The following is a 26,949-nucleotide window of genomic DNA, read 5'->3' on the forward strand; positions in this document are numbered from 1 at the left end:
TTGCGGAAATAATATTTACATCACAATTGATTAACTTTAAACAAATAATTATCAATATTTTTCATTTATTTGTATCTTTTTTATTACAATAGTCAAATCATAAAACGTTTTATTAGAGCAAAAAATCAAATTTTATTATAACGTTGGATCAGTAATGTGTCCTTGGAACAGAATGGTATTTGTTGCAGGATGGACAATTGCAAAAATAAACGGTCTGTCAATAATGACTGATATATATCTCGGACCGTCGAAATTTCCAGATCTTGACATACCAACCATCCCTATAACCACAAATTTTACGAATTACAAACTGTTAGCATCTTTGAATAATAAAAAAAAAATTATTAGCAGTAATTTTAATTACCAGTAGCTGCAGCTGCCTCGCTTCCTTCTTCATTAACTTCAATGAAAGCTTTCTGAACAACTTTACTGATTGTCAGTGGTGGAGCTTCTGTTATTCCTCCAAAATCAGCCGAATTTTGAAACATGTCGGTCATTCCAATTTTCTCGAGTATCGGTTGCAGTTGAAGCGTACTTTCTACTTTAAATTTAGGCAGTGACAACTGCAAAGGGGTTGAATGTTGATTGTCATGAAGCTCTTTGAAGTTAACTTTGTTAAATGACTCTTCAGCTTTCTTCAAACCAGTAATTTGATTCGGCAGAATTATGAACATACTGGTTGCGTCGTTTTCGCTAGTTTTCTGAAATGCAAATTTTTATAAAAACACATACACAGATAAGTTCAGATGAGATACTTGTTACAAGAATAAATTATCACATAATTTATACTAATAAATGGAGAGCCGGTTTTTTTTTGTCCGGTTATACTGCGAAAACTACTGAACCGATCGGAATAATATTTATACCATAAGATGCAGCGTATTTCGGAGAGGGTTTTAGTATATGATATGTTGGTGATGACTTATCCGAAACCTAAATTTTTTTGACTTAAAAATAATGAATTTTTATTGTAACTTAATTTATTCTATTCGATTGTCATTTGTTTAAAATAAATTTTTTAATTCTATTGGTTATATTAATAAACTTGGTAGATTTCTTCACTCATGAGACCTGCAATCTCTTTAACTGAAACTTTCAATGCTCATTACAAATAATTTTTTTCATATCAATTATTATTCATTTTTGTAAGAAAGACACGGGAATGTTATAATGATTGCACATTGAAAGTTACAATGAATATTAGCTAGAATAATTACATGGATAAAAGGTGCATGCCAATTCGATAGAATTGTGAATCTGTGCAAGTCAAAACAATACTATAATTAAATTTCAAATCTAGATCTAAAAATGCAATTCTATAAAGCGCCCAGCGGAGCGGGCGAGTAACAACTAGTCAGTAATAAATTACCTTGTACGGAAGTTCAACAAAAATAGCCTCAAGATCAGGAAGTGTTCCGTAATTATAGTTCTTTCGTATGAACATCATGTCAGCATTTTTAGTAGTTTTTTCATCTATATGGAACGGTATTGGTTCTGTAAGGTATTTTTCAAATTCTTCTTCCCAACCGCCTTTGAAATAAACGGCATTTACCAAAACTATTGAAGCTCCTTGAACATCATCTATGAAAATTGAAAATAGTTTGGAAAATACTTGAAATTAAGCTCGATTATAATGAGATAAGTAAAAAATGGATTCTACCTTCACCAAGAAGGTTCTTAATATGATCATTTGTTTGTTGTGCGCACCAATTATTGATTGTCCGGCTAGCGTCTTCTGCTTTGTTATCAAAATCCAAACTCTCTGCAGCTGAGTAAAAGTTTTTTTCAGTTATGTCTTTGAACTCTTGTTTTACTTCAAAACCTATTGCAGTAAAAATTTTTTGAGCCAATTTTAGCTCAACGCTATTGATACCCTAGAATAAAGAAAGATTGTTTTGTGTCAAGAAATTTTTTAACTCTTTCTAGAACAATTGAAGAAAAATTAATCAAGCTCACATGTAGACTATCAAGCAACGATTGGAAACCGTTTTTACCAACGGCGTTATCTTCAGGCATACGTAAACTTGCTCGCATTTGTTTTTCCGTATTCCCTCGAGCGCCGTAAGTTGCCATTGCCAGAACTACGCCGGCACTTATTGGTGAGCAGATTAGATTATTCGGATTGTTCTCTGATGATTTCTAAATAGTAAATAGTAAATTTTTTGTTTAATAACCAAAATTATAAAGAATAGCTGAATCGTACTTGATAAAATTCGGTAGCAAATTGGTTCATTCCATTGGAAACTGTCATTAGAGAATCCTTATTTTCCAGGCCATCTGCGACTATAGTAGCAAAATTTGAAACTACTAAAATAGCTCCAAGCCATGTTAGTTCTGAAGAACAAACAAGGTTAATTAATATAAATAAAAAAAAAAAAAAAACATGTTGTATTATAGAAATTATGTTCTGTTACTTACGACATTTCATTATTGGTGCAGTATCTAACCTCTTAATCGATATTAGTTGCAGTTTACAAGTATGAGTTCTAGCTTTTATCTCGGCTATTTAATGTGCCATTTACGTAATGCCATATTTTGTTTTAAATGTCTATTCATTTTTTTTTCTTCATAAAGCAAAGTGTTATCAAATCGATAAGTTCAATGTCGATAAATTTTTTACATCAAACAGTAATGCAGCATTAAATTTATTTTCATTATAAATTTCCTCATTCATTATAAATTATACTAAACAAATATCAATAGAAATATTGTTAAAATTTTTTTTATAATTGGAAGTTTATTCTTTTTGATTTTATTGTTACACTAAAAAAAAAATTAACTTAATTCAAGAGAAAAATTCTTGAACCAAGAAAATAATTTTGAAGAGTTTCATTGTCTTGAACCAAGACGAAAAATTCTTGAATTAAGTAAAATTTACTCAAACCAAGAAAAATTTCTTAGTTTAAGAATTCTTTTATTCAAATCAAGAAGATGAAATTCTTCAAAATTATTTATTTGATTCAAGTAAATTTTTTTTTTGTGTAGTTGAAATTAAGGTAAAATTGTTGTTATCATCATAATAATTATTGGAAGATATTATAGGCTTATTGTGGCGCAACATCAATTAAATAACAATAAAAAAAATCACCTAACCAAAAAAAAACGATTTAACTCGCGTTTTTTTTTTTTTTTTTGTAGTTATTTTAAAACATAAATTTACGAAGAAAAATAAATTATTTTATCTAAAAATTATTGTTTTTATACGACTAAATTGTTTTACGATAAAAAATACGAAATATGTTCGTATTAAACGAAGTAATAGATTATTAAAAATTTAAAGTTTTCGAGTAGTCAATAACAGTCTACTATGAAACTTTAAAAAAACCTATAAGAGGACTGGAAATTTTATGTAAAAAGTAAACAAATTAATTCATTGCTTGTAGAAGTATTTATTTATTCAATCAAAGAAGGACTGAATACATTTTTATGGGGAAATCATTAAATTTATTTCTGGTATGAATCAAATTGCCGGTGTATCTTGAGCCTTATTAGTTTGAGGATCCAGAGTTGTTCAATTTAGGACCGTTCAAACTATTGATACTAGCATAGAAAGCTTGAACTTAGTTTTTTCCTCTAACAAAAGTATGATGAATGGTTTGTCAAAAACTATTTCAGCTTGTGTGTCATCAGCTGATGATTTAAATAGTGATGAGTTTAAAAATTGGGATCGGTCCACTTGTTTTTGGGATGAGTTTGATTCATGTCCTACTATTCCACTTATTACTTTTGACGCAACACATACTTGGAAACTTTTATCAGATAACTTTGCTGAGGTTGCTTGGACTATTTTATCAGTACTCAATGTAGAGTTTTCAAAAACACCAACAACTTTGTTATAAATTTCGCCAAGTTTGGTCTAGAAATGAAAAAAGATATTAAATTATCAAAAAAAAATTACCAAAATACAACATCGCAAGTAAAATGTCAAGACTGAAGGGACAGAAAGCTATGTTATCTAATTCGTTTCTTGCTGCAACCTGAAATTTCAGTTTGTAAGTAGAATACTTTCGCTGAATAATTTTTGAAATTTTTTTTTTACGTTTAAAATATGACCGTTAACATAGTTGATAATTGAAACAAGTTGATGCAGTAAGGTCGAGCTTATTGGCTTAAATTCATGCGAGCTTGAGCTTTCAACTTCTGATTGAACCGCTGCTGACCATGAGCCTGGTGCAATCAAAGCTGCTACTAAGACACCGAAGAAAACACCTAGGATCGCTGATCAATGACAAAATTGTTGAATTTCATTTTAATATGTATATTATTGTGTCTTAAAAATAAATTGTTTTAAAAGTACTTACAGATCTTCATTTTAATCACTTAATCACGTTAATTTGAGTTGATTAACGACTTCCAGCAAGATAATTAATGTTAGTCTATAATTTTAGCGCAACGTTTATATATCAATCAAAAAATACCTAAGGGAAATTTAAACTAGTTCATTTTTTGAATACGCCAATCCCTGAAAAAAGAATTTTTTTTCATTCGATTTTGGTTCTTCTGATTCGCAGAAGATAAAACTGACAACTTCCTACGTATATCATTAATTACACATGGAATTTTTGAACGAATTGCGATAAAACATTTTTTTCTAATGATAAAATTATTTTATTAATAAATCTCTAAGTAGGATTTTACTAAAAAAATCTTAAAATTTTAAAATATGAAAAAAAAGGAATGAAAGGTAAACTTTGCATTATTTAATAAATTATTTTTTTATGTTTCAGGTGAGTCCATTAATTGATTCTAAAATTAGGAATAAGGTTAAATAAAAATATGGGTGAGTAAAATTAGTTTCTACATAAAAAAAAAAAAAAAAACAATTACAAATTATCGCTGTTGGATTTATTTCTAACTTTAAGAAATTGATGGCAATTAAATAAATTATAAAACGTTTATAGTTATTATGATATCACAGAATTTTTTCGTTAATTACTTTGTTATTGTAAAAAAGTTTTTAAAAAAAAACAACCTATTTTTTTTTTTTTTTTTTTTTTTTGTCGTGTGGTTAACATAAAAAAAATATCTTCAAGGTTGAAGCAATATCTTTCTAATATAGTTATTATTCTTCGGTTTTAAAAGAATCACAAAAATTGAATAATTATTTTTTTGTATTTTATTTTATTATGCATTATTCAATAGTTATTACAAATTTCCAAATTCATAAAAACTGTCCCATGTTATCTTTTTTTAGAATTATTCAAAATTTTGGTTCTTAGAAAAATTTTGATGATGCAAATGAAATCAAACTGCAGTAGGGTCCATAACACGACCAGCAAACAATATCCATTTCAAATTTTCCATAGAAATAAAATACAAGAATGGTCTGTTTACAATGAAATCTGGACTTGCTTCTCTTGATTGCATCGTCATTCCTAAATTAAATGAATATTGATATCAAAATTGGTTTTGACAAAAAATTCAACAAAAATTTTGTGTTACCTGAAGCAACAGTGGCTTCACTACCCTCTTCGTTGACTTCAATGACAACTTTCTGAACGACTTTGGTAACTTTCAACCCAGAACTCTCCGTCATATCTTGGAAATTAGCCGTGTTTTCAAATATATCAGTAATCCCTATCTTTAAACATACATAAATAAAAATATCACCAAATCAAAGTAATTAAATAAAAAATTCAAATTTTATATTAAATCGGTTCTTATTTTCAGGATATTTAATATTTGATGTTTATTTAATTTTCATACAACGTTTCGCCACTTTCGCAGCTTCCTCAGGTACTCAATTATAAACATCAACTGTTAAATTTATGTATAATAATCTCGGCATTCATACGACTTAAAATTAGTATCATCTCACAATATTTTCAAATACTATACAATTATCAATTATTAATAAAATAAAGTATGAAAATATAATTTTTAAAAAAATTTACAATAAGTTTTTAAGTCATATGAATGCCGAGATTATTATACATTAACTAGCAGACCTGACAGCCGTTGCCCTGTACGCACGTCTTAAATTAAAAAATTTTAAGCTTATTTGAATGATCTATTACAGTTAGTAATAATTTCGATCAAAATTATTATTAAAATGTTATTACAATGTAATATTTCAATTAGCGTGTGACTAATTTCAACACAATAACTCAAAATTTTCTTGAATATGATCGCTGCGCCCTCTGTTAGACCACACTGAAATTAAAATAAAATATTTTGGAATATTCAATACTGCGATCGCAGCGCTGTCTACTGGATCCAATATAAAACATTCCAAGTTCAACAATAATTTATAAATAAAAAATTAATTAAATAAACATTTTCACGTAGACTGAATTGTGAATCTAAACCATTCTCGAATCCACTTGAAGGCACACAACAAATTTCATTAAAATCGGTCCAGCCGTTTAGGAGGAGTTCAGTGACAAACACACGCACAGAAAAAATATATATATTAGGGTGGCGCAAAAAAACCGACTATTTTTTTTTTTTTAGTCTCGAGTAAAAAAATGTTAGTTTTTGATGTTTTAAGAGCTCTCTCCAAAGGACAGCTTAAAAAAAAAATTTTTAAGATGTCGCTCGAAATTTTTTTAAATTTCAAAAATCGAATTTTTTTTTTTTTTTTTATTTTTTTTTCTCGTTACGGTATAATTTTATAGACTAAAAAAAAATAAGTTTCTGAAAATTTCAGTTCAAAATTTGAATTTTGAAAGGTCGCTCATAATTTTTTTCAATTTATTAGTGCATTAGTTTAGATTTTTTCGAGCGAACTTTTACTATTCAAATTAAAATTTCATGCATTTTTTTTTTTTTTTTATTTAGTACAATAATCGATAAAAATACATCACGAGATGAACTAAAAATCAAGCACAACATAGAAAATATAATTTTTTTTTAATTTAATAATTTTATTTAATCAACTGCCAGGCGTGAGTTCGAATCCCAAGCTGGTCTTAGAAACCAGCTTGGTTGAGATTTGACCTTGCCGCGTAGGTTAAGATTTTTTCAAACCAAAAAGACCCCAACGTACCACTACCAACACTTGAAGTCGGCGATATGACTAATTGAAGAAAAAAAAAAAAAAAATTATGAGCGACCTTTCAAAATTTAAATTTTGAACTGAAACTTTCAGAAACTTTTTTTTTTTGGTCTATAAAATTATACCGTAACGAGAAAAGAAATAAAAAAAAAAAAAATCGATTTTTGAAATTTTAAAAAATTTGGAGTGACCTCTTAAAAATTTTTTTTTAAGCTGTCCTTTGGTGAGGGCTCTTAAAACATCAAAAACTAACATTTTTTCACTCGAGACAAAAAAAAAATAGTCGGTTTTTTTGCGCCACCCTATATATATATATATATATATATATATATATATATATGTATATATATATATATATATATATATATATATATATATATACTGCATATATATATATATATATATAAAGATTTAACAGTTGATGTTTATAATTGAGTACCTGAGGAAGCTGCGAAAGTCGCGAAACGTATGAAAATTAAATAAACATCAAATATTAAATATCCTGAAAATAAGAACCGATATAATATGTAAGCTATGGATAAGAACGCTAATAACTTTAACCAAATTTTATAGTTACTTCTTTTAGAATCGGTTTTAGATCAAATTCGCTCTCGATTGTGAACTTTGGCAAACGCAAAGCAACCATGCTTGTAGATCCGTGATACTTAATTGTAGCTAATTTGCTAATATTTCTCTCAACATCTCTAATATCAACTCCTAAATTCGGAAGGATAATCGTCATCTTCATCGCTGGATTTGTTTGATTGCCATATGGAAGTTCAATAAAACCAGACTTTAAATCAGGAATATAGCCCCACTGGAATTCGGCGTTTATAAACATCATCGGTACATTTTTTACTGATTCTTTACGACCATTAACATAAAAACGATATGGTCGCGTATTCCGAGGATCGAACTTATTAGTCCAATTGCCTTTGAAGTAAATGGCATTAGCCAACAAGATTTTTGCGTTTTCAATATCACCTGCGATTGAAAATTTTCAAATTAATAAAATTAATAATTAATGACCCTGAACTGATGCTTATCGAAAATTTTAAACTTACTGGGCTTGTATAAATTCGTTATATGATTTTCAGTTTCCTCCGCATACCAACGATTAATTTCTTCAGCAGCTTTTTCTGGTATTGTTAAATCAATTAAGGATGTATTGGATTTAAAAAAAAACGTCATTTTACTCTCAAAGCTGCTCTTTAGTACCGACGTTTGTGATACGAAAATTTTATTGACGAATTTAAGCTTGACCTCTTCGATATTCTATCATTAAAACTAAATGTAGTTGATTTCCGAGTGTATATATTTGTGTATATATTAAGTATATTAGTGTATATATTAAGTGTATATATTGTCAAAATAATAGACGTATAACTTACGAGTAAAAGACCAATAAGTTGTCGGTATCCTTCTGCAGCAATATTCTTATCACAAGACATCCGCAAGGGTATATTGATTTGCGAAGAAGTATTCCCACTTGCGCCCAAATTTAACATGGTTAGCAAGGCGTGCAAACTAAGTGGCGAAAAAATCAGATTACCATTTTCATGTTTCGCTAGAACCTAAAAAATGTCCATGCTCAATAATTTAAGATTTTTTTTCTTTACAATAAAAGAAATTTGGGGTCTTACGTTATAAATATCACCGAGAAATCTATCAGCCATTGTGGAAACAAATCGCTGAGGATATTTTATAGATTTTGATACAATACATTTGGAATAGCAATTAGGGATAGTTAAAACCACTATTGTGGCGATTAACATCAACTCTAGAATTAATTTAATGTTGTGATTAATTGATATTGGTTTATACACTGAGAGACAATTTTATTTAATTGTAATAAAATTTTATTACTATTTAATGATGTACAAGAAGTTTCGAACGTTAACTAGAACAAGAATTGAAAATAATAAAAAAAAATAAAATACGATACGGGCTGACTTGGAGATGATTAATAAAAATTAAGTACGATACTTAGTGACATGAAAAAAATTTTCCCCCAATTTCTTCACCCCCTTGAACCACCCCTATACTGCTACATGACGGTACATCCTGTTAACAACTTAAAAAAATTCTGAAAAAATACAAAAGAACCTTCCCTTATTTCTACCAACGCGTGACAGTACGTTTCATACACCGGACTCACCCCCGTGACCTACCCCTATAGTAAAACACCACCGTGCACCCGGTTAACAATTCTAAAAAAATCTGAAAAAAATTCAAGAGACCTTCCTTTATCTCTACCAACACATTCCAGTAATTTTTATTTATCGGACTCACCCCCTTGACCCACCCTTATGCTGAATCATCACCGTGCACTCTGTTAGCAATTCTTAAGAAAATCTGAAAAAATTCGAGACCTTCCCTTATTTCTACCAATGCGTTCCAGTTCGTTTCATCCACCGGACTCACCCCCGTAACCTACCCCGGTACTGTAATATCACCGAGCACTATATTAACAATTAAAAAAAAATCTGAAATAATTCAAGAGACCTTCTGTCAAGTGTCCTAACGCGTTCCAGTAATTTTCATTCATCGGACTCACCCCCGTGACCTACCACTATACTGAAACATCACCGTGGACCCGGTTAACAATTCTAAAAAAATCTGAAATAATTCGAGAGACCTTCTGTCAAGTTTCCTAACGTGTTCCAGTAATTTTCATTGTTCGGACTCACCCCCGTGGCTCACCCCTATTCTGAAACATCACCGTGCACCCTGTTAACAATTCTAAAAAAATCTGAAATAATTCGAGAGACGTTATGTCAAGTCTCCTAACACGTTCCAGTAATTTTCATTCACCGAACTCACCCCCGTGACTCACCCCTATTCTGAAACATCACCGTGCACCCGGTTAACAATAAAAAAAAAATATGAGATAATTCAAAAGACCTTCTGTCAAGTCTCCTAACACGTTCCAGTAATTTTCATTCACCGAACTCACCCCTATACTGAAACATCACCGTGCACCCGGTTAACAATTAAAAAAAAATATGAGATAATTCAAGAGACCTTCTGTCAAGTTTCCTAACGCGTTCCAGTAATTTTCATTCATCGGACTCACCCCCGTGGCCCACCCCTATACTAAAACATCACTGTGCACCCTATTAACAATTCTAAAAAAGCCTAAAATAATTCGAGAGACCTTCTGTCAAGTTTCCTAACGCGTTCCAGTAATTTTCATTCATCGGACTCACCCCTGTGGCCCACCCCTATACTGAAACATCACTGTGCACCCTGTTAACAATTCTAAAAATATCTGAAATAATTCGTGAGACCTTCTGTCAAGTTTCGTAACGCGTTCCAGTAATTTTCATTCATCGGACTCACCCCCATGACTCACCTCTATACTGAAACATCACCGTGCACCCTGTTAACAATTTTAAAAAAATCTCTAAAAAATTCAAGAGACTTTACCTTATCTCTACTCACGCGTTCCAGTACGTTTTATCTACCGGACTCACGCTCGTGACTTATCCCTGTACTAGCCTAGTCGACAAGTTCAAAATGGTTTAAAATTGAGATACTGCTATTAAAATTATGTGTGAAAGCTTTTGGTGGCGATCGATGGGGGTTTTCAAGGTTAAGAGCTGATTAGTTTTTGAGACCGATCGGTTCAGCCAATTCGGAGATATTTGAAAAAAATAAAAAAAAAAAAAAAACAACTTTTTTTTCACTTTTTTTGCATTTTCTCGAAATCTACCGGTCCGAAGCCCTTTCGAATGACAGAAACCGCGATGAAATCGGTCGAGTCGTTCAAAAGTTACAAGAGGTTTACATACACACACACACACACACATACATGCAGACGTACGGACATCATCGTAAAAATAGTCAGGAAAGCTTCTTAGGGCTTTCAAACGTCGAGATCTGTCGAAACCTCGATTTTTGAAAAACGGGGTAAAAACAATAACTTCCCGATTTTTCGAAAATCATTGATTTTCTTAGCGGGAAGTTAAAAAAAAAAATTCCCGTGTTATTTAAATGGGAAATCAAAAATCGCCACGTGACACCTCTAGATATTGATATTAAGAACTCAAACTCTACCAGAATTTTTTTTTCGTAATTTTGGACAATATTTTCGCGGTAGGTAAAGAAAAAAAAATTAATAGTTTTTTTTGGCCCACCCTAATACATATATATATTATAAACATTTTTTTTCGAATAAACTTCCCCGTCTAATCAACCATTCTAGTATTATAGCGGTTCAATCAATAAAATTGTTATTTACAATTAAACTTGTCATCGGCGAGCAAAATAAACTAGTTTTTCGTAATCTTCGGCAAAAATTACGTAAATATCAGTTATCAGAACCCGAGGACCTAAAAGTGCATACGGGCTTCCCTCTTCAGCCGAGGGACTAAAGGGTAAAGTACTGTTTTGAACGCACTGCGATGAGAGACATACAAATATCTCGGTCCCCAAATCATTTAATATTAACAGAAAGATAATTAATAGAAAATAATTCATCGGATTTCGTAGAAATTACTGAATTTTTAATGATAAATTTTTTTTTCAAAAGACATTTAAGAATTAATGACCTGACTGCATCTATATCGCATTTATGATTTAAAATGAAAAGTTAAATTATAAAGGAAGGTCTCTTGAATTATTTCAGATTTTTTTAGAATTGTTAACCGGGTGCACAGGTATGTTTCAGTATAGGGGTGGGCCACGGGGGTGAGTCCGATGAATGAAAATTACTGGAACGCGTTAGGACACTTGACAGAAAGTCTCTTGAATTATTTCAGATTTTTTTTTAATTGTTAACATAGTGCTCGGTCATATTACAGTACAGGGGTAGGTTACGGGGGTGAGTCCGGTGGATGAAACGAACTGGAACGCATTGGTAGAAATAAGGGAAGGTCTCTTGAATTTTTCCAGATTTTTTTAAGAATTGCTAACAGGGTGCACGGTGATGATTTAGTATAAAGATGGGTCAAGGGGGTGAGTCCGATAAATAAAAATTACTGGAATGTGTTGGTAGAGATAAAGGAAGGTCTCTTGAATTTCTTTCAGATTTTTTTAGAATTGTTAACCGGGTGCACGGTGGTGTTTCACTATAGGGGTAGGTCACGGGGGTGAGTCCGGTGGATGAAACGAACTGGAACGCATTGGTAGAAATAAGGGAAGGTCTCTTGAATTTTTCCAGATTTTTTTAAGAATTGCTAACAGGGTGCACGGTGATGATTTAGTATAAGGGTGGGTCAAGGGGGTGAGTCCGATAAATAAAAATTACTGGAATGTGTTGGTAGAGATAAAGGAAGGTCTCTTGAATTTTTTTCAGATTTTTTTAGAATTGTTAACCGGGTGCACGGTGGTGTTTCACTATAGGGGTAGGTCACGGGGGTGAGTCCGGTGTATGAAACGTACTGTCACGCATTGGTAGAAATAAGGGAAGGTTCTTTTGTATTTTTTCAGAATTTTTTTAAGTTGTTAACAGGATGTACCGTCATGTAGCAGTATAGGGGTGGTTCAAGGGGGTGACGAAATTGGGGGAAAATTTTTTTCATGTCACTAAGTATCGTACTTAATTTTTATTAATCATCTCCAAGTCAGCCCGTAACGTATTTTATTTTTTTTTATTATTTTCAATTCAATTATAATACGCTCTCTTGTTTTTCTTTTTTCATTTTAAAATGATACTTTATATATTAATATTAAGTCTGTTTTCTTTTCAAATCAAAATCAACTTTTTTATTAATATTAAATAAAATTGTTTCGCAGTGTAATTAATTATTTCAAGTATACTTACTTATCATATTGAGTGCGACAGTTTTTACGAATACAGATTAACTAAAATAAAGTTTCACCGTTTCCCCGAATAAGTATTTTTTTTTCCAAGTCGCGTTGAATTCCTATTGGTCGAAAAGAACTTAGTTTATTTGTATAATCTATGATTCATCGTTAATCATAATTGTTTAGGTGAAAAGAACCATGTTGAAAGATAACAACTTTTTAATGCTTTAACATATATTTATCACTTGTAAGATTGACGACAAAGGAAATAATTTTTATGAAAATCACTGAAAGAACAGAAAATGTTCATAGTAGTTTTTTAATGCTTTAATTACTATTTTATACAAATTTTTCAAAATCATATTAATGGTAATTAATTGATAATGTTTCAAAAAACATAAGTTACAGTAACGATTTAGATGGTAGGATCGATGACACGACCAATAAACAAAGGTGTTCTAGTGCTTTTCTTCACAATTGCATACATAAATGGTCTATTGACTTCATATTCAACCATTGCAGACAAAGTTACACTTCCATATCCTAAAAAATAAACATATTTGTGATAATTCATTATCATATTATGATGATATGAATAATTGAAATGGAGATTCTACTCTTATATAACAAAGAATCTCTTTGTCGTTCAGCTATATGGTTCACGGGGTAAAAAAAAAAACGTGCGATTAATCCAACCATTTTTGGAGTTGGATTTGATACACGTTAAAATCATCCATAAACAAACTATAGCGTATATACACTACCGACAGAAAGTTTCCGGATAAGATAAAAATTTATTAAAACTAGATCTAATTAAAACTATTTTTAAGTTTTTTTTTTATGTTCAAACTATTAAAAAATAAAGTATCGTTGTTATTATACTTATCTTTTATGGTTCATACGATTTTGTCGATATGACAGTAGTCATGACATACTTTTGATTAACTTTAATTACTTTTCCTATTAATTGTTGATCAAAAAATTCAAAAATGATCATTTTTTTATTTATTGACAAGCCTATTTGCTTTCAGCAGTAGTATTATTTAATTGATTTATCAAATATATGGCTTTGATTGTTCTAGAATAACATAAATAGCAATGTATGTTTATGATTTTAAAAAAACAAAAACGTAAAAATTTTCAGTTTTCAAGTAGAAATTAATAATCGTCGAAACGTTATTGTGACAAAAGACATTAATTTATATTGTTAATGACATTTTTTAATTATTTTTTATTTTTACTTGTTATCGGACAAGAACTTCTTCATAAAAACTTACAATCAATTCTAACTCAATTTGTGGAAAGAAACGAATTTCCGTTGAAAATAAGTGTATTTTATAGAAAAAATTTTCGATATAAAATCGAATATTTTTAATATAGACTAATTTTTCTAATAAAATACACTAAAAACTTTGTACAGTTTGTAAAAAAATTAAATCTGTTTTTAAAATTTTCGATGCTCAAATTTAATGATCATTTCAAAGAAACTATTGTAAGAAAAATTACAAGTATTAGTCGTGTCATATTATTATTTTATTAAAAAAAAAGAGAGGAATAGTTTTTAAAATTTTATTTTTTAAATTTCCTATATAATATCATTTAAAACATTTTGAAAATTAATTAAATTAGAATTTCGACAATTGTTTCTGAAAGCCGGACTTTATATTAAATACCTATCATTATATAACATAAAAAATTATCATAAAAACGATGTTCGCAGTATATTATTTTATAGTATATTATTTAATAGCTTGTTATCGTTATTAAATCTTCTTTTTTTAATTGAGTTATAGATCAAGATTAATTGATAGGATCAGTTACACGAGCCACAAACAATGTAGTTTGATGATTTACTATATTGTTCTTTACAATTGCACACAAGAATGGTCTATTGATAATTATTTCCGGTGGCATAGACATAAACACGATTTCCATTTCTGAAATTTAAATATAAATATTTTGAGATATTCTATCGTTTAGTCATCGGAATGTTCTTAAAGAAAATTTATGGTCACCTGTTGCTGCGGCAGCTTCAGAACCCTCTTCATTGACTTCAATAACAGCTTTCTGAATGATTTTGCTGACCTTCAACTTACCACTCTCAATAATACCACTCAGATCAGCTGTTCCGTCGAAAATATCGGTGATACCCATCTTCAAATTATTAAAACCAATTATTAGAAAAAGTTTATCAAGTAGCAAATGTATTTTCGATAGTTACATTTTGTAGAGTGGGTTTCAGGTCAAGTTTGCTCTCAATTTTGAATTTAGGCAAGTGCAAAGCAACTTCTTCCTCAGTTCTTGCAAGTTGTGTCCAATTTACTAGGTGAAGATTATTTTGAACTTCTTGAATTCCTCCACTGGTTTCGTCAGGAAGAATAATAAACATGCTGACAGCCTCATTTTTGTCGTTATTCTATCAAAAAACACTTTGATAACTGCATGATAAAATATAATAATAAACTACAAAAAAATTTGTTTTAACCTCATATGGAAGTTCGACGTACTCAGCTTTGAGGTGAGCGATATGGCCATAATTGAATTTTCCCATTTTGTACATCATGGGTACGTCTTTTGTAGTTTTATCGTCGACTTTAAAAGGTGAAGGCCTAGTATATTCTGGATTAAATTTTTGAGCCCACTTCCCTTTGAAATAAACTGCATTAACCAATACCATTACCGTGCCCTCAATATCATCTACAATTGATAAGTTTAATCTTAAATCTATTCAAAATTTGCCCTGATAGCTAAGTTGGTCGCAACTTTCTGTCAATTTACTGTCACCAAATTGGCAGCAAGTTTTAGAAATGCACTCAGTTGGTGTCAACTTGTTCACCAAGCTGTCAGCAAAAACTGCTTCTGAAACTTTTTCACATCAAGTTGACGAAAAGTTTCTCAAAAAATTTGCCGACATATTGCGGCAGTAGATTGGTCATCTCTTTCTTAAAAACTTTTAGCCAACTTGATGCCAATAGTTAAAAATTTGTAACTTGACCGCAAGTTGTCGCTAAGTTGGTGCACGGAAAAAAGTAAACTGTAATAAATAACAATCGATTTATAATAAGTAATGATCAACTGCTAAAAATTACCATTTCAAATAGAAAAATCGTGATTTTACTATTCACTATATAACATTTACCATTTAAACGTTACAATTTACTCTTTACATGGAAGAAAATACTATTTCAAACAGTAATATTTGCTATGTAAATGTCTAAAATGTTAAAGTATAATAATTAAGAATTCAGACTTTGATATTTATCATTTCATACCTAAAAAACGATCTTATGATATGTAAAAAGTATAAAATAAAATTAGTAAATTTCTAACACAAGCAACGTCAATATTTACAAAGTAAAATGGTAAATTTTAAACGCAACGCTAATAATCAAACTGTAATTATTGACTTGCTTGAACTGGTAAAATGTATATTTTAAAAGTATAATTTTTACTGTTTCAAATGTTAAATTCTCCCAGAGTGAGACCCCCTTCTCTTTCATCTGAGTTCCCCTTCTCCTCATAATATGGACTATATATTGAAATGGTAATTTTTACTGTTTGAAACTGTAATTTTTTAAGATGAAAGAGTCGTTATTTACTATAGTGACAGCTACTAATCACTTATTTTGGATATTAAATTATAAATTGTGGCTTTTATACTTTTTACATTAAGTTCTGTAATATTTATATTTTAGCCACCCCGATGTCCGCTTTACTGTTTGAAACTATAAAAATTAACCGGAAACTTTGTTGGTCTGTAACTCTGGCTATCAGGGTATGTTTGTCAATGAATTCGAAACCTACCGGGTTTAATTAATTCAGTTATACGGTTGTTTGTTTTCTCTGCAGACCAATCGTTAATAATTTTGGCAGCTTCATGAGCTTTCGAAAAATCAACGCTCTGAGTTTCGGATTCAAAATACGTTTTTGTAATTTCACTAAAATTAGATTGCAGTGAAGTTCCTTTGTTAATGAAAATTTTGTTGGCTAATTTTAATTCCACTCCTTGTGTGTTCTAAAATATAACCAAGAGAAAAATTAATAATCATTTTTATTTAAATAGGAAAAATCTTACACTTAGACTTTTGATAAGCTGCTGATATCCTTGTTTAGTAACGGATTTGTCGCAAGGAAAATTCAGTGATGATTCAATCTGTTTTTCAGTGTTTCCTCGCGCACCGAAATAGGCCATAGACAGTACAATATCTACGCTTATTGGCGAACAAATGAGGTTACCTTTTTTTTCATCACCTAGAACCTTAAAAAATTTGGACATAAATTTATCAGAAGCATCGGAAACAGCTTTAAAGCTCGGTTCATTTGATTGAGTACAATCTGCCAGAGCATAAGCGATACTTAAAGCCGCTATCATGCCACTGAATAGAAGTTCTGAAATTAATTCAATAGATTATTTTATTTTATTGCGCTGCATGATATTTCATAGTAAAAATTTAGATGAGAAAATTTAAGGTACTTACTTTTTATCATTTTAGTATCTCAATATTTCTGAACGTTAAGGAATGAACGGCTAAATTATAACTATAATGAAACAAAGCAGATTGATGTCTCTACTTATATAAGCATCTTGTTTATCAACGATTATCAATAATTCTAAATCTTAATACTTGTAAGTTCACTAGATCAGCCTTATTTATTTTTTTTTCTTTATTTTGTTGACATTATATAGTTTTTTTTTTTGTTTTTTTCAATTTATCGATAGTATAATTAATAATAACTAGACTATTGATACTCATTAAAGTCCTTCTTTGTTGTGATAAATAAAGAATCTCCGTCAAAAAAGTTTTTTTTTCATTGTTGCAAAGCATAAAAGAATAAAAAGTTTGAAAAATCCAAAAGTGCACGCCTCATAATCTCATTTTTCACAATAAAATTGATTAAAATAAAATATAAAAAGCAAAATAATAACAAACAGAAAACTCTGCTATGGTTTAGTCGCGCCATAACTCTAAGGTGAGGAAAAAAATACTATAATAAAATGTATAAATAGATATACAAAAAAATCCACAGTCATATATTAGTTTTTTATAAATAATAATTTAACAACAGTCAATTGAACGCTCGTATTGATTGAGAAAGTCCGTCGTGTGTTACTTTAGATAATAAAGAAAAAATTATTCCAGTACGATCATTTTTTCGACCAATTTCCCTGCCACATACACCCATCCATACACGAACGTCCAGAAAAGATTATGTTCAATGTTATTATTTACTATGTTAAACAAAAAAATTTTTATTGAAATATATTTTATGTGCCTGACAAATTATTTTACTTGATATAAGTGTACTCATATTAACCTGTAAGTGCGATATAAATAACAAAAAATCAATTTCAGTTTCGAGAAAACTGCTTTTTTTGAAATGTTGAGAGTAGAGCACAACCTCAATGGTTCGCTTATGAGGCGTGCAATAAATAAATTAAGTCCTATCGTAAAATTAATGGTAGTTACTAGGTATTTATCTCTAATAATGAAGATTTCAGCCTAAGATTTAAATAAATTATTCATAATACGATACTTTACTTTTTAAAAGGTCTTAGGATCTTATTCTTACTTTGAAGATAGATCCAGAAAATTTGTTAAGTGCTAAAGCGAATTTTTTAGCATCTGGCACGTTGTTTGGTTGGATTGGTTTGAGTCTTCAGGCGGGTTCGACTGAACCGTTGCTGACAAAGAGCCTGGTGCACTCAAAGTCAATACTATGGTACTGAGGTAAATACCTAAGATTGGCAATTAATTTCAACACATCAGACATGGCAATCAAATTTAACAATCGTAATATAATTTATCAAGATTAAATTTTATCAAAAGTATTTACAGATCTTCATTTTCACTTGGTTGCTGCAGTTAATTGGAGTCAATTTACAAACTTCAACGCTGAATTGATATGATTTTATAGTTTCAGCCAGCGTTTATATATGAATCGAAAAGTGCCTGAGGCTTTTTTTAAGATATTCCCCAAAATTTTGCCTACCAATACTTGAAAAAAAAATGCCGCCTTTTAGGATTTTGAGCTTCTTATTCGCGGGAGATAAAACTATGATTTCCCTACTCTCATCAATTTTTACATGGAGTCTTGTAATCGGTCAATCTAATCTTTTCTCAGAAAATTCGAGATCAAAGCTATTATGATTATTATTAACGTAAGGACTGTGACTTGTTTTATATTTTTAACTTCCCGCTATGAAAATCAATCTCCACGTTTTGAGGTTCTACACAGTAAAAAGTTTTGCGCCATTGCATCAAAAAATTTTATGTTAAATATTTAACACTTTTTTGTGTTGATTTAACAGAATAAGTGTTAAATTTACACGTTAAAGTGTTAAATATTTAACACAAAAATTTTTAACACTAAGTTTTTTGACGCAAGATTTTTTACTGTGTAGGAAGTAGTTCTGACTATTTCTACGAGGATGTCACTATATTTGTATGTGTGTGTAAACCTTTTATAACTTTTGAACAAGTTGATCAATTTGAACGAACTTGGCGGTGTTCGAAAGGGCTTTACTAAACTTAGATTTTCTATTATGCTTTCGAAAGATATCGCAATTAAAATTTTTCAAAAATGTATGTTTTCAACAATCACTGGAATTTGAGCTCGAAAAAGAATAAAATTTGTGTTTTTGAGCTCGAAGAGCTCAAAACTTCGGGATAGACAATTTTTCGAGCGGCAACAATATTCTAAATGGAGCAACTAATTAGCAACAAATTGAGCACCACAAATAAATTTTGTTGCTTAAATAATAAGTCAAATAGTAAGACTTAAATAATAAGTCAAATGCATGATGGAGGAGTCCATGCTAACTTGATAGATCTTATAATATTAATATGTACTCTTTTGTTTCAAAAACTGCTTTTCTTTATTGAAATTTTATACAGAAATTACAAAGACATAAACTAATCTCCTAAAAGTTTATTCGTCCATAGTTAATAATCGATATTCCTAGCACTGACTATTTTTTTCCATGAAATAGAGATTTTTCATTGTTTTTTTTTTTACTTTTAAGGTATTCATGCATCATTTTTATAGAATTGTAATTTTTGCTGTTACTAAACAAGAAATAATTCCGTGATGATGTCAGCCCCAATTGGTGTTGATTTTAAAATTTCGAAATTCCTTTTTTAATAGCTCCGATGTTGCTGATAAACATTGTCGACAAAAAAAAAAACAAAATCTATGTCCTACAAAAAATAATGACACTAATTGCTTTACAATTAAGAAATACGACTCAGCCGAATAGTTAGGCAATTAACTTAATTCTCGTATGAGTCTATTAAAGCGATAATTATAATGTAGCCTGTTTTCACATATATTTAAGACGAAGTTTAATTAACATATTAAAAAATTTTCTTATTACAAATGAATCTAAGCAAATAATATTGTTTTTTTAGAGGCCGAAAATACTAATTTTCAATTCAATATTTCTGATTATTTCAATTAAAAGATACCCATGAGCTTACTAGTTTTTGAGAGATGCTTTGCCTGATTAAGAATTTTATATGTAATCAAGTATTTTCTAAAAGATTTTTAAAAGAGGCTTGTTTTTTTGTTGAAGAGATTTCTAATGAAAATTTTTTTAAATAGATATTTTTTTGAGATCCTTTAGAATATAGAAAAATTTCATGTTAGATTTTTAGCTGTACATTTAATTCTTTTTTTATTACTTTGTTATTGTAAAAAATTGTTATCTCTCAAAGTATAGCAATAAATAAATAAATAAAAAAAAATGTTTATCTCTTACATTCCAATGATTTTTTAGCCACTGCCTATTTAATTTTAAAGTTTTATACAAAATAGACAATATTAAAATTGATTAAAAATTAAAACTTTAAAACAAAAAATGTAAATTTCTTATTAAGGGGGTATTCTAGTGTAGAGACATGAATTTTAGGTAATTTTTAAAGTGTCGTAAAAAAAAAGCAATCAATATTTTTACCATCCATTTTTTTATCAGTTATTTATCAATGTTTCAAGAGTACAGAAAAAAATAAAAAAAAAAAAAAAGTCAAAAATTTAAAAAACTGGCAGCCGATGAAGTGGAGGGCGTCAAAAAATTGGCAGATGAGTTTTGACATGATTTCAACTCTCCTAGTCATCTGAAATGAAAAAATAAAAAAGATTATTAATCTGCAATGATGTCGCAAGAATTAGAATTAGCGATGAGTGAAAAAAAATTTTTTGACAAAATGACGACTGTTTGAAAAAAAGACGATTTTTTTTACCATTTTTTTTAGTTTCTCGAATTTTTTAAAAATGGTCAAAATTGAAATTTGAGGATGAGGCTAGTTCCAATTCTTGACAGGTCTATAAAGAAGATTCTCTGAAAATTTCAAGTGAATCGGTCCAGTAGAACTCGAGAAATCGTGACAAATATATTGAAAAAGTCTGTTCTGAGAAAAACGCATTTAAAGTTTCGCGTAAAGTTTTTCGCTGTCAAAGTCATGAAATGATATATTATACTTACTTTTATTCAATCTGCCATTCCTGCTTCATACATCAGACCTTCTTCTACTTCAAAAAAACTATTTTCTGCGTTTCTCTCTTCCAATCGAGCAGTTCTGGCCTCCTTTGAAGCGTTGGATGTACGTATTTAGGAGCGTTCAATCCGGGCGTTGTCTCGTCTCACAGCAAATGAATGAGCTTCCGGCCCAATTTTCATTTCCATAAGGGTCATCATTTTTAAAATTGGAATGAAACCTTCATTAAAAATGCAAACAGCGAGAAATGTTGCTATTTCAATTATCTTAGGTCCAGAATGAATATGTTTCGGCGCGAAAGTCCAAATCAACGAGTTTAGAGACTCATTATTGTTTTGAGTTTCAGAACCTAAACATCGAGTTAATAATTCCTCTGATGATAAACTGTCATAAATTGGTTTTATAATTTCTAAAACTTTATCACACAGAGGAACATTATCATGCTGAAACTCCTCTAAGGTATCCTCAGATGCAGCTTTTTGCCACGCACACCAACTCTCCGCACCAGGTGGGCAATACATATGCTGTGGATCTTGGTCTGTGGAACTATTGTGGTAATAAGTAGCCCAAACTGCATTTTTCATGTCTTCAACAGAGTCTGGGTGCCGGCGAATTGCTAAAGCATAATACAACGACAATTTATTTATAATTTTATCAGTTAATTTGCCTATTATATTACACTAAATACATACACATATATATATCCTTTATATACATATATATATAAAGGACAAAAGGTTTAACTGAGAAATATAGATTCAGGTAGACGGAGAATCCCTAATGTCTTTTGTTCGACTAGACCCAACCGAACCAGTTTGGAGGCCGGGTCAGTAAAATGTCTATAGCTCCGAAAATAATTTAAATTTTCAAAAATCTTCTCGTAGACATATTCTTAAATAGTTAAACTTTGAAAATATAAAAAAAAAAAAAATCGATTTTTTTGAAATTCTACACTAGAATACCCCCTTAACAATTAATCGAATAAAAAAAAATTCTGTATTCATATATTCCTTATTATCAATATCACATCACATGCAATTTATATTTCAATAATAACCTCTTGAAAAATTGGACCAAGAATAATTTCACTTTCAACATTAAATTTCGAGACGTATCTAGGCATTAAAGCTTAACTTTCATCCTGGAAGTTGTTCCAAATCATAATTATTGAAGTTTTAAATGACTATTAATTCCATTCATTTTGAAATTTATTATAAATTTCAGGATTTTAATAGCTTAAATATTTACATTTTACTGCTTTATTTTCATTCGAGAAAGTTCACTTCAGCTCACAAAAGTGTTTGACACAATTTATAAAAAACTTCTTTTATATATAGGAGTCAATAGTGGACTTTCATTTTTCTAATTTTAGTACGCTAACATTCATAAAATTTTTTAAAGGTCAAATGTTTGTAGATTAGAATACTTCAAAATTATCTGTTTCTTTTTTTTTATCACCTTATTATTGAAGAAAAAATTTCGCAATCTATTTATTTTTAAGGTTCACCAAATTTGAATTTGGAATCAGCATTTTTTTTATTTGAATCCATGATCTAACTATAAATATAATTTGTAAGAATAAAAAACAGCTAATTTATGAGCATCTCGATTAAAAATTTGTTTATTTTTTCTTGTTTCAGGTAAGTGTGAGCCACTAAAATTCGACTTTACTTTAAAAAATAATGATTCTAAGTTTCCTAAATTGCTTCAAATGGGTGAGTCAAAAAGTTAATAACTAAAATTACCTATTATTTTTCAAGTGTATCAATCATTCAGGAATAAATAAGAGCTCTTTGTTTTAAAAATAACTTTTTTATTACCCAAAAAGTATAATAAAATTTTTATTATCAATATTCAGTTTGGAAGAATGACATGTCCTTGAAAAAGCACTGTTTTGCTGCTTCTACATACAATTGCATAAACAAAAGGCCTATCAAATTTAATAATTTTCCGACGTGGTTGTAGACTAAGTTTTCTAATTCCCACCTCAATTCCTAAAAAGATAATTCAGTGCAAAAAATTAATTCCATTACAAAAATGACTTAACAGGCATTGAAAAATTCACATGACCACTGAAAAGTTTGGTTTGAGAATTTTTCTCCACAATCATATACAAAAATGGCCTATTAACATTGAATTGCGGTGGTAATGACAAAGTGACAAATCCGGCGCCTGAAATCAAAGAACAGTTTTACAGCAACTACACAAAGCATTTTTGCATTCACGATCATATGTGTATGTGATTCCCGTGTTAGTTGTATTAGGCCTCTGGATTGGTTATTCGTGCGCTAAAAAGTACTGTTCCAGTGGTTTTTGATACTATCTTTGCGATAAATGGAGTGTTAATCAGAAATTCAAATGGTGCTGATACTGCCATAGGACCCAAACCTGCAATTAAATCAGCCAAGCAATTGAAATATGTATGATAACGATTTTTTCCTTTCATCACATGTTTGGTTCGTCTTTTTACTAAATGTTCCGTTAGTTGTGTCTGAACTAAGATTACGATTAAGTCAATGGCAAATCAAACCAAAATATTAGTCGACATATTCTGATGAAAATTCTAAATGTTCATTTTGAATTTGTGACTGAATGTTTCGATTCCTTTGTTATTCATAGTTAACGTATGAGAAGAAAGCTCTCATAAGCCATGACTAATAATGGAAAGAACGCGACGATAACAAGATTTTTCAAAAAAAAAATGTTTTAAATACGATTTCCATGACTAATGATTCTATAAATCGTTGACAACCATGCACAAAAAATAATTTTTTACTTTAAATTGGATTGCTAATGTGCCCTTGAAATAGAACTGTGTTGCTACTTCGGTGGATAATTGTATAAATAAATGGTCTGTTTATTTCAAAAATCTCCGGGTGTTGAGGTGGTCTCGGTCGTCCAGATTCGTTCATAAGAATTCCTAAAGTGTAGTAACAATTAAAAGTATAAAATCATTGCTGTGTAAAAAAGAATAGAAGTAAAGTAGATGTTTAGAGAAAATCGGAGATTTGTTGTTCAGTAATGAGCAATCAAGCACATGATGAAAATGCTGATGATGATAATGTAATAATAATTTACCCGTTGTCGCAGCTGCTTCACTTCCTTCTTCGTTTACTTCGATGTAAGATTTTTGAACAATCTTATTCACTTTTACGGGAGGGCCTTTGAGGATACCTGGCAAATCGGCGGTGTTTTCGAAGATCTCAGTTATACCCATCTTCAAGTGAAACAATTGTTAATAATAATAATAATAATAATAATAATAATAATAATAATTGATAAAAACCTCTTGCAAAGTTGACTTCAAATCAGAAAAGCTTTCGATTTTGAATTTCGGCATGGAGAGGCCGACATAGCTTTTATGACCAGGCAATTGAGTGAAATTTATCTTTTCCATATTGTCTTCAATTTTTGATAAGCCGTTTATTTCATCGGGAAGAATTACGAACATACTTAACGATTCTTCAGGATTTTCGCTCTAAAGTAAAAGAATTTTAATCAAAAAATACGATTCGATATCATTTAAATTTAGAATTTTCAGACTTGAAAATTTATCGTCGTCGATGAATATTTACCTCGTAGGGTAGCTCAATGAATTGAGCATTAAGTTCACGTATTCTACCCCAATAGAAGCTTCCATGTCTCTGCATCATTGACACATTCTTCCAATTTTTCTCGTCAGTGTAAAAAGGCGCGAGTTTTGTAAACTCAGGATTGAATTTATTCGCCCATTTACCTTTGAAATAAACTGCGTTAACTAACACCACTGCCACATCTCGAACATCGTCTGCATCAAAGACAAACTCAATTAATTAATTTTTCTGCCCTCCAGGCGGAAAGTGGCAACTTTCGGCCCGCTGCGCTAAACGAAATTGCCGCTTTCCGCCTCTGTCGGACAGAAAAATAGTATACAAACCTATGGCAGCAAAATAATAAATATCTCAGATCACATATATGTCGACCTCGGCTTCGCCTCGGGCAACATATATGTGTTCTGAGACATTTCTCATTTTCTTGCCACAGGTGTGTAATATACTATTTATTAAAAATTAAATAATTAAAAACTGAAGCGTACCAGCCTTAAAAATTTCGGTAATACGATTGTTTGTTTTATTCGCAGACCAATTGTTAATTATCTTCGCAGCATCTTCAGGTTTATCAAAATCAACAAGTTGAGTTTTTGATTTGAAGTGTTTTATCATAATTTCTTCAAATTCCGGCTGCAGTTCGTATTTGTTTGTCGTGAATATTTTGTTAGCCAGTCTTAATTCAGCTCCTTTGACATTCTACAACATTTATAATTTAAAGCTTTAAAGTTCACTTGTTAATTAATATTGAATCGCTTACATTCAATGAATCAATAAGTTCTTGAAATCCGCTTTTGGTGATACTTTTATCACAAGGCAAGCTTAATGCTGACTCCATTTGCTGCTCTGTAGAACCACGAGCTCCAAAAGTAGCCATTGACAAGACGATATTGACACCAACCGGTGAACAAATAAAATTTCCTGGTTCACTTTTTGCCATAACCTGAAAATGTTCGAAGATTTGTTAGCTTTTATATTTAAAAAGAATTTTAATAAAAAAAAAAAAAAACAATTTTCGTTTGGATTTTACCTTGAAAAAATTATTGGCGAATCGATTTGCGCCATCAGAAACAGCTTTGAGAGCGGGTTCATTGGATTGAACACATTGGGCCTGTGTATTTGTAACACTCACTGCTAATATCAACGCGCTGAATAATTCTGCAAAATAAATTCAAATTTAGTTATTATTTCACAAGTCCACGTTTAAAAAATTCTAATTTAATAACTTGTTAAAAATTTATCCAAAAAAACAAACTCTAATAAATTCAATTTTCAAATCATTGCAAATTTTTTTAAGTCAAATAAAAATTCGCTTTGATTTTAACTATCGAAACAATCAAAAATATCAAGAAAAATATTTGTCAATCATTTAAGTTTGAATAAAAATAATAGATAATATTCAGTAAAAAATTTTGCGTCATTGTGTCAAAAAAATTTGTGTCAAAAATTTTTATGTTAAACATTTAACACTTTTTTGTGTTGAATAAATGTTTTAAAGAATAAATGTTAAATTTATACATAAAAGTGTTAAATATTTAACACTAAATTTTTTGACGCAAAATTTTTTACTGTGTAATTAGTGACCACAAACTACTCACGTAAAATCATATTGAAACTTGTAACTACAAAAATTATAATAAAAGATCTTCACTTCTCAACAAACAAGAACCGAATGAGATGTTTAAAAGCGTACGCCGAGTATTTAAATGACCGTCCGATTTGAATAACGATAATGTTTACTCGCAGAGATTAACATTAAATAGACGAAACATGTCCCGCAAAATGGCTATCCCCAACTTGGGACAGAGATTCAGCCTTGTATTAATCTTAATATCATTATCCGTGTTCCTGATATCAAAGGTTATCGGTACCGCGGCTAGTTAATATAAACAATATGAATAATCGCGTCATTCCCAGCACTCTATTTCTTGCTCTTTATTACTAGAGTACTTAGATTTGTCGATAAAAGCAAATTACTCTCGTTTACTGTCAATATTAGTTCTCTTAATTCGCTTACGCTGATGTCACATTTTACTTGAAACATTTATTTTTAAATTTACACAACTCTAGAATGTAAATATAATTATATAATTGACTCTGTCTGGCAGAACGAGTTTCT

The 26,949-nt window shown here is 30.1% G+C and overlaps 2 protein-coding genes across 2 annotated transcripts; both read right to left on the reverse strand.

Moving 5' to 3' along the window:
• Positions 1 to 48: 48 nt before the first annotated feature.
• On the reverse strand, positions 49 to 26,639 carry LOC123268989. Its single transcript, XM_044734462.1, has 28 exons — positions 26,429 to 26,639; positions 25,861 to 25,988; positions 25,591 to 25,773; positions 25,319 to 25,529; positions 24,819 to 25,030; positions 24,530 to 24,721; positions 24,322 to 24,460; positions 24,023 to 24,163; positions 21,464 to 21,859; positions 16,824 to 17,137; positions 16,553 to 16,763; positions 15,234 to 15,445; positions 14,970 to 15,164; positions 14,764 to 14,902; positions 14,552 to 14,685; positions 8,389 to 8,571; positions 8,062 to 8,272; positions 7,575 to 7,981; positions 5,443 to 5,581; positions 4,040 to 4,218; positions 3,743 to 3,856; positions 2,419 to 2,506; positions 2,204 to 2,334; positions 1,957 to 2,139; positions 1,661 to 1,874; positions 1,370 to 1,581; positions 365 to 701; positions 49 to 281 (listed from the first exon to the last, which is right to left on the reverse strand). Exons 1-28 carry the CDS (start codon positions 26,436 to 26,438, stop codon positions 136 to 138), a joined length of 5,361 nt encoding a protein of 1,786 aa, XP_044590397.1. The 5' UTR covers positions 26,439 to 26,639; the 3' UTR covers positions 49 to 135.
• LOC123269394 (serine protease inhibitor 42Dd-like) lies at positions 5,097 to 12,865 on the reverse strand. The gene is made up of 7 exons (XM_044735084.1): positions 12,761 to 12,865; positions 8,641 to 8,777; positions 8,389 to 8,571; positions 8,062 to 8,272; positions 7,575 to 7,981; positions 5,443 to 5,581; positions 5,097 to 5,375 (listed from the first exon to the last, which is right to left on the reverse strand). The coding sequence occupies exons 2-7, from the start codon at positions 8,770 to 8,772 to the stop codon at positions 5,245 to 5,247; spliced, it is 1,203 nt and encodes a 400-aa protein (XP_044591019.1). The 5' UTR covers positions 8,773 to 8,777; positions 12,761 to 12,865; the 3' UTR covers positions 5,097 to 5,244.
• Positions 26,640 to 26,949: the final 310 nt, after the last annotated feature.

Source organism: Cotesia glomerata, linkage group LG7 (genome assembly GCF_020080835.1).
Source record: "Cotesia glomerata isolate CgM1 linkage group LG7, MPM_Cglom_v2.3, whole genome shotgun sequence".
NCBI lineage: Eukaryota > Metazoa > Arthropoda > Insecta > Hymenoptera > Braconidae > Cotesia > Cotesia glomerata.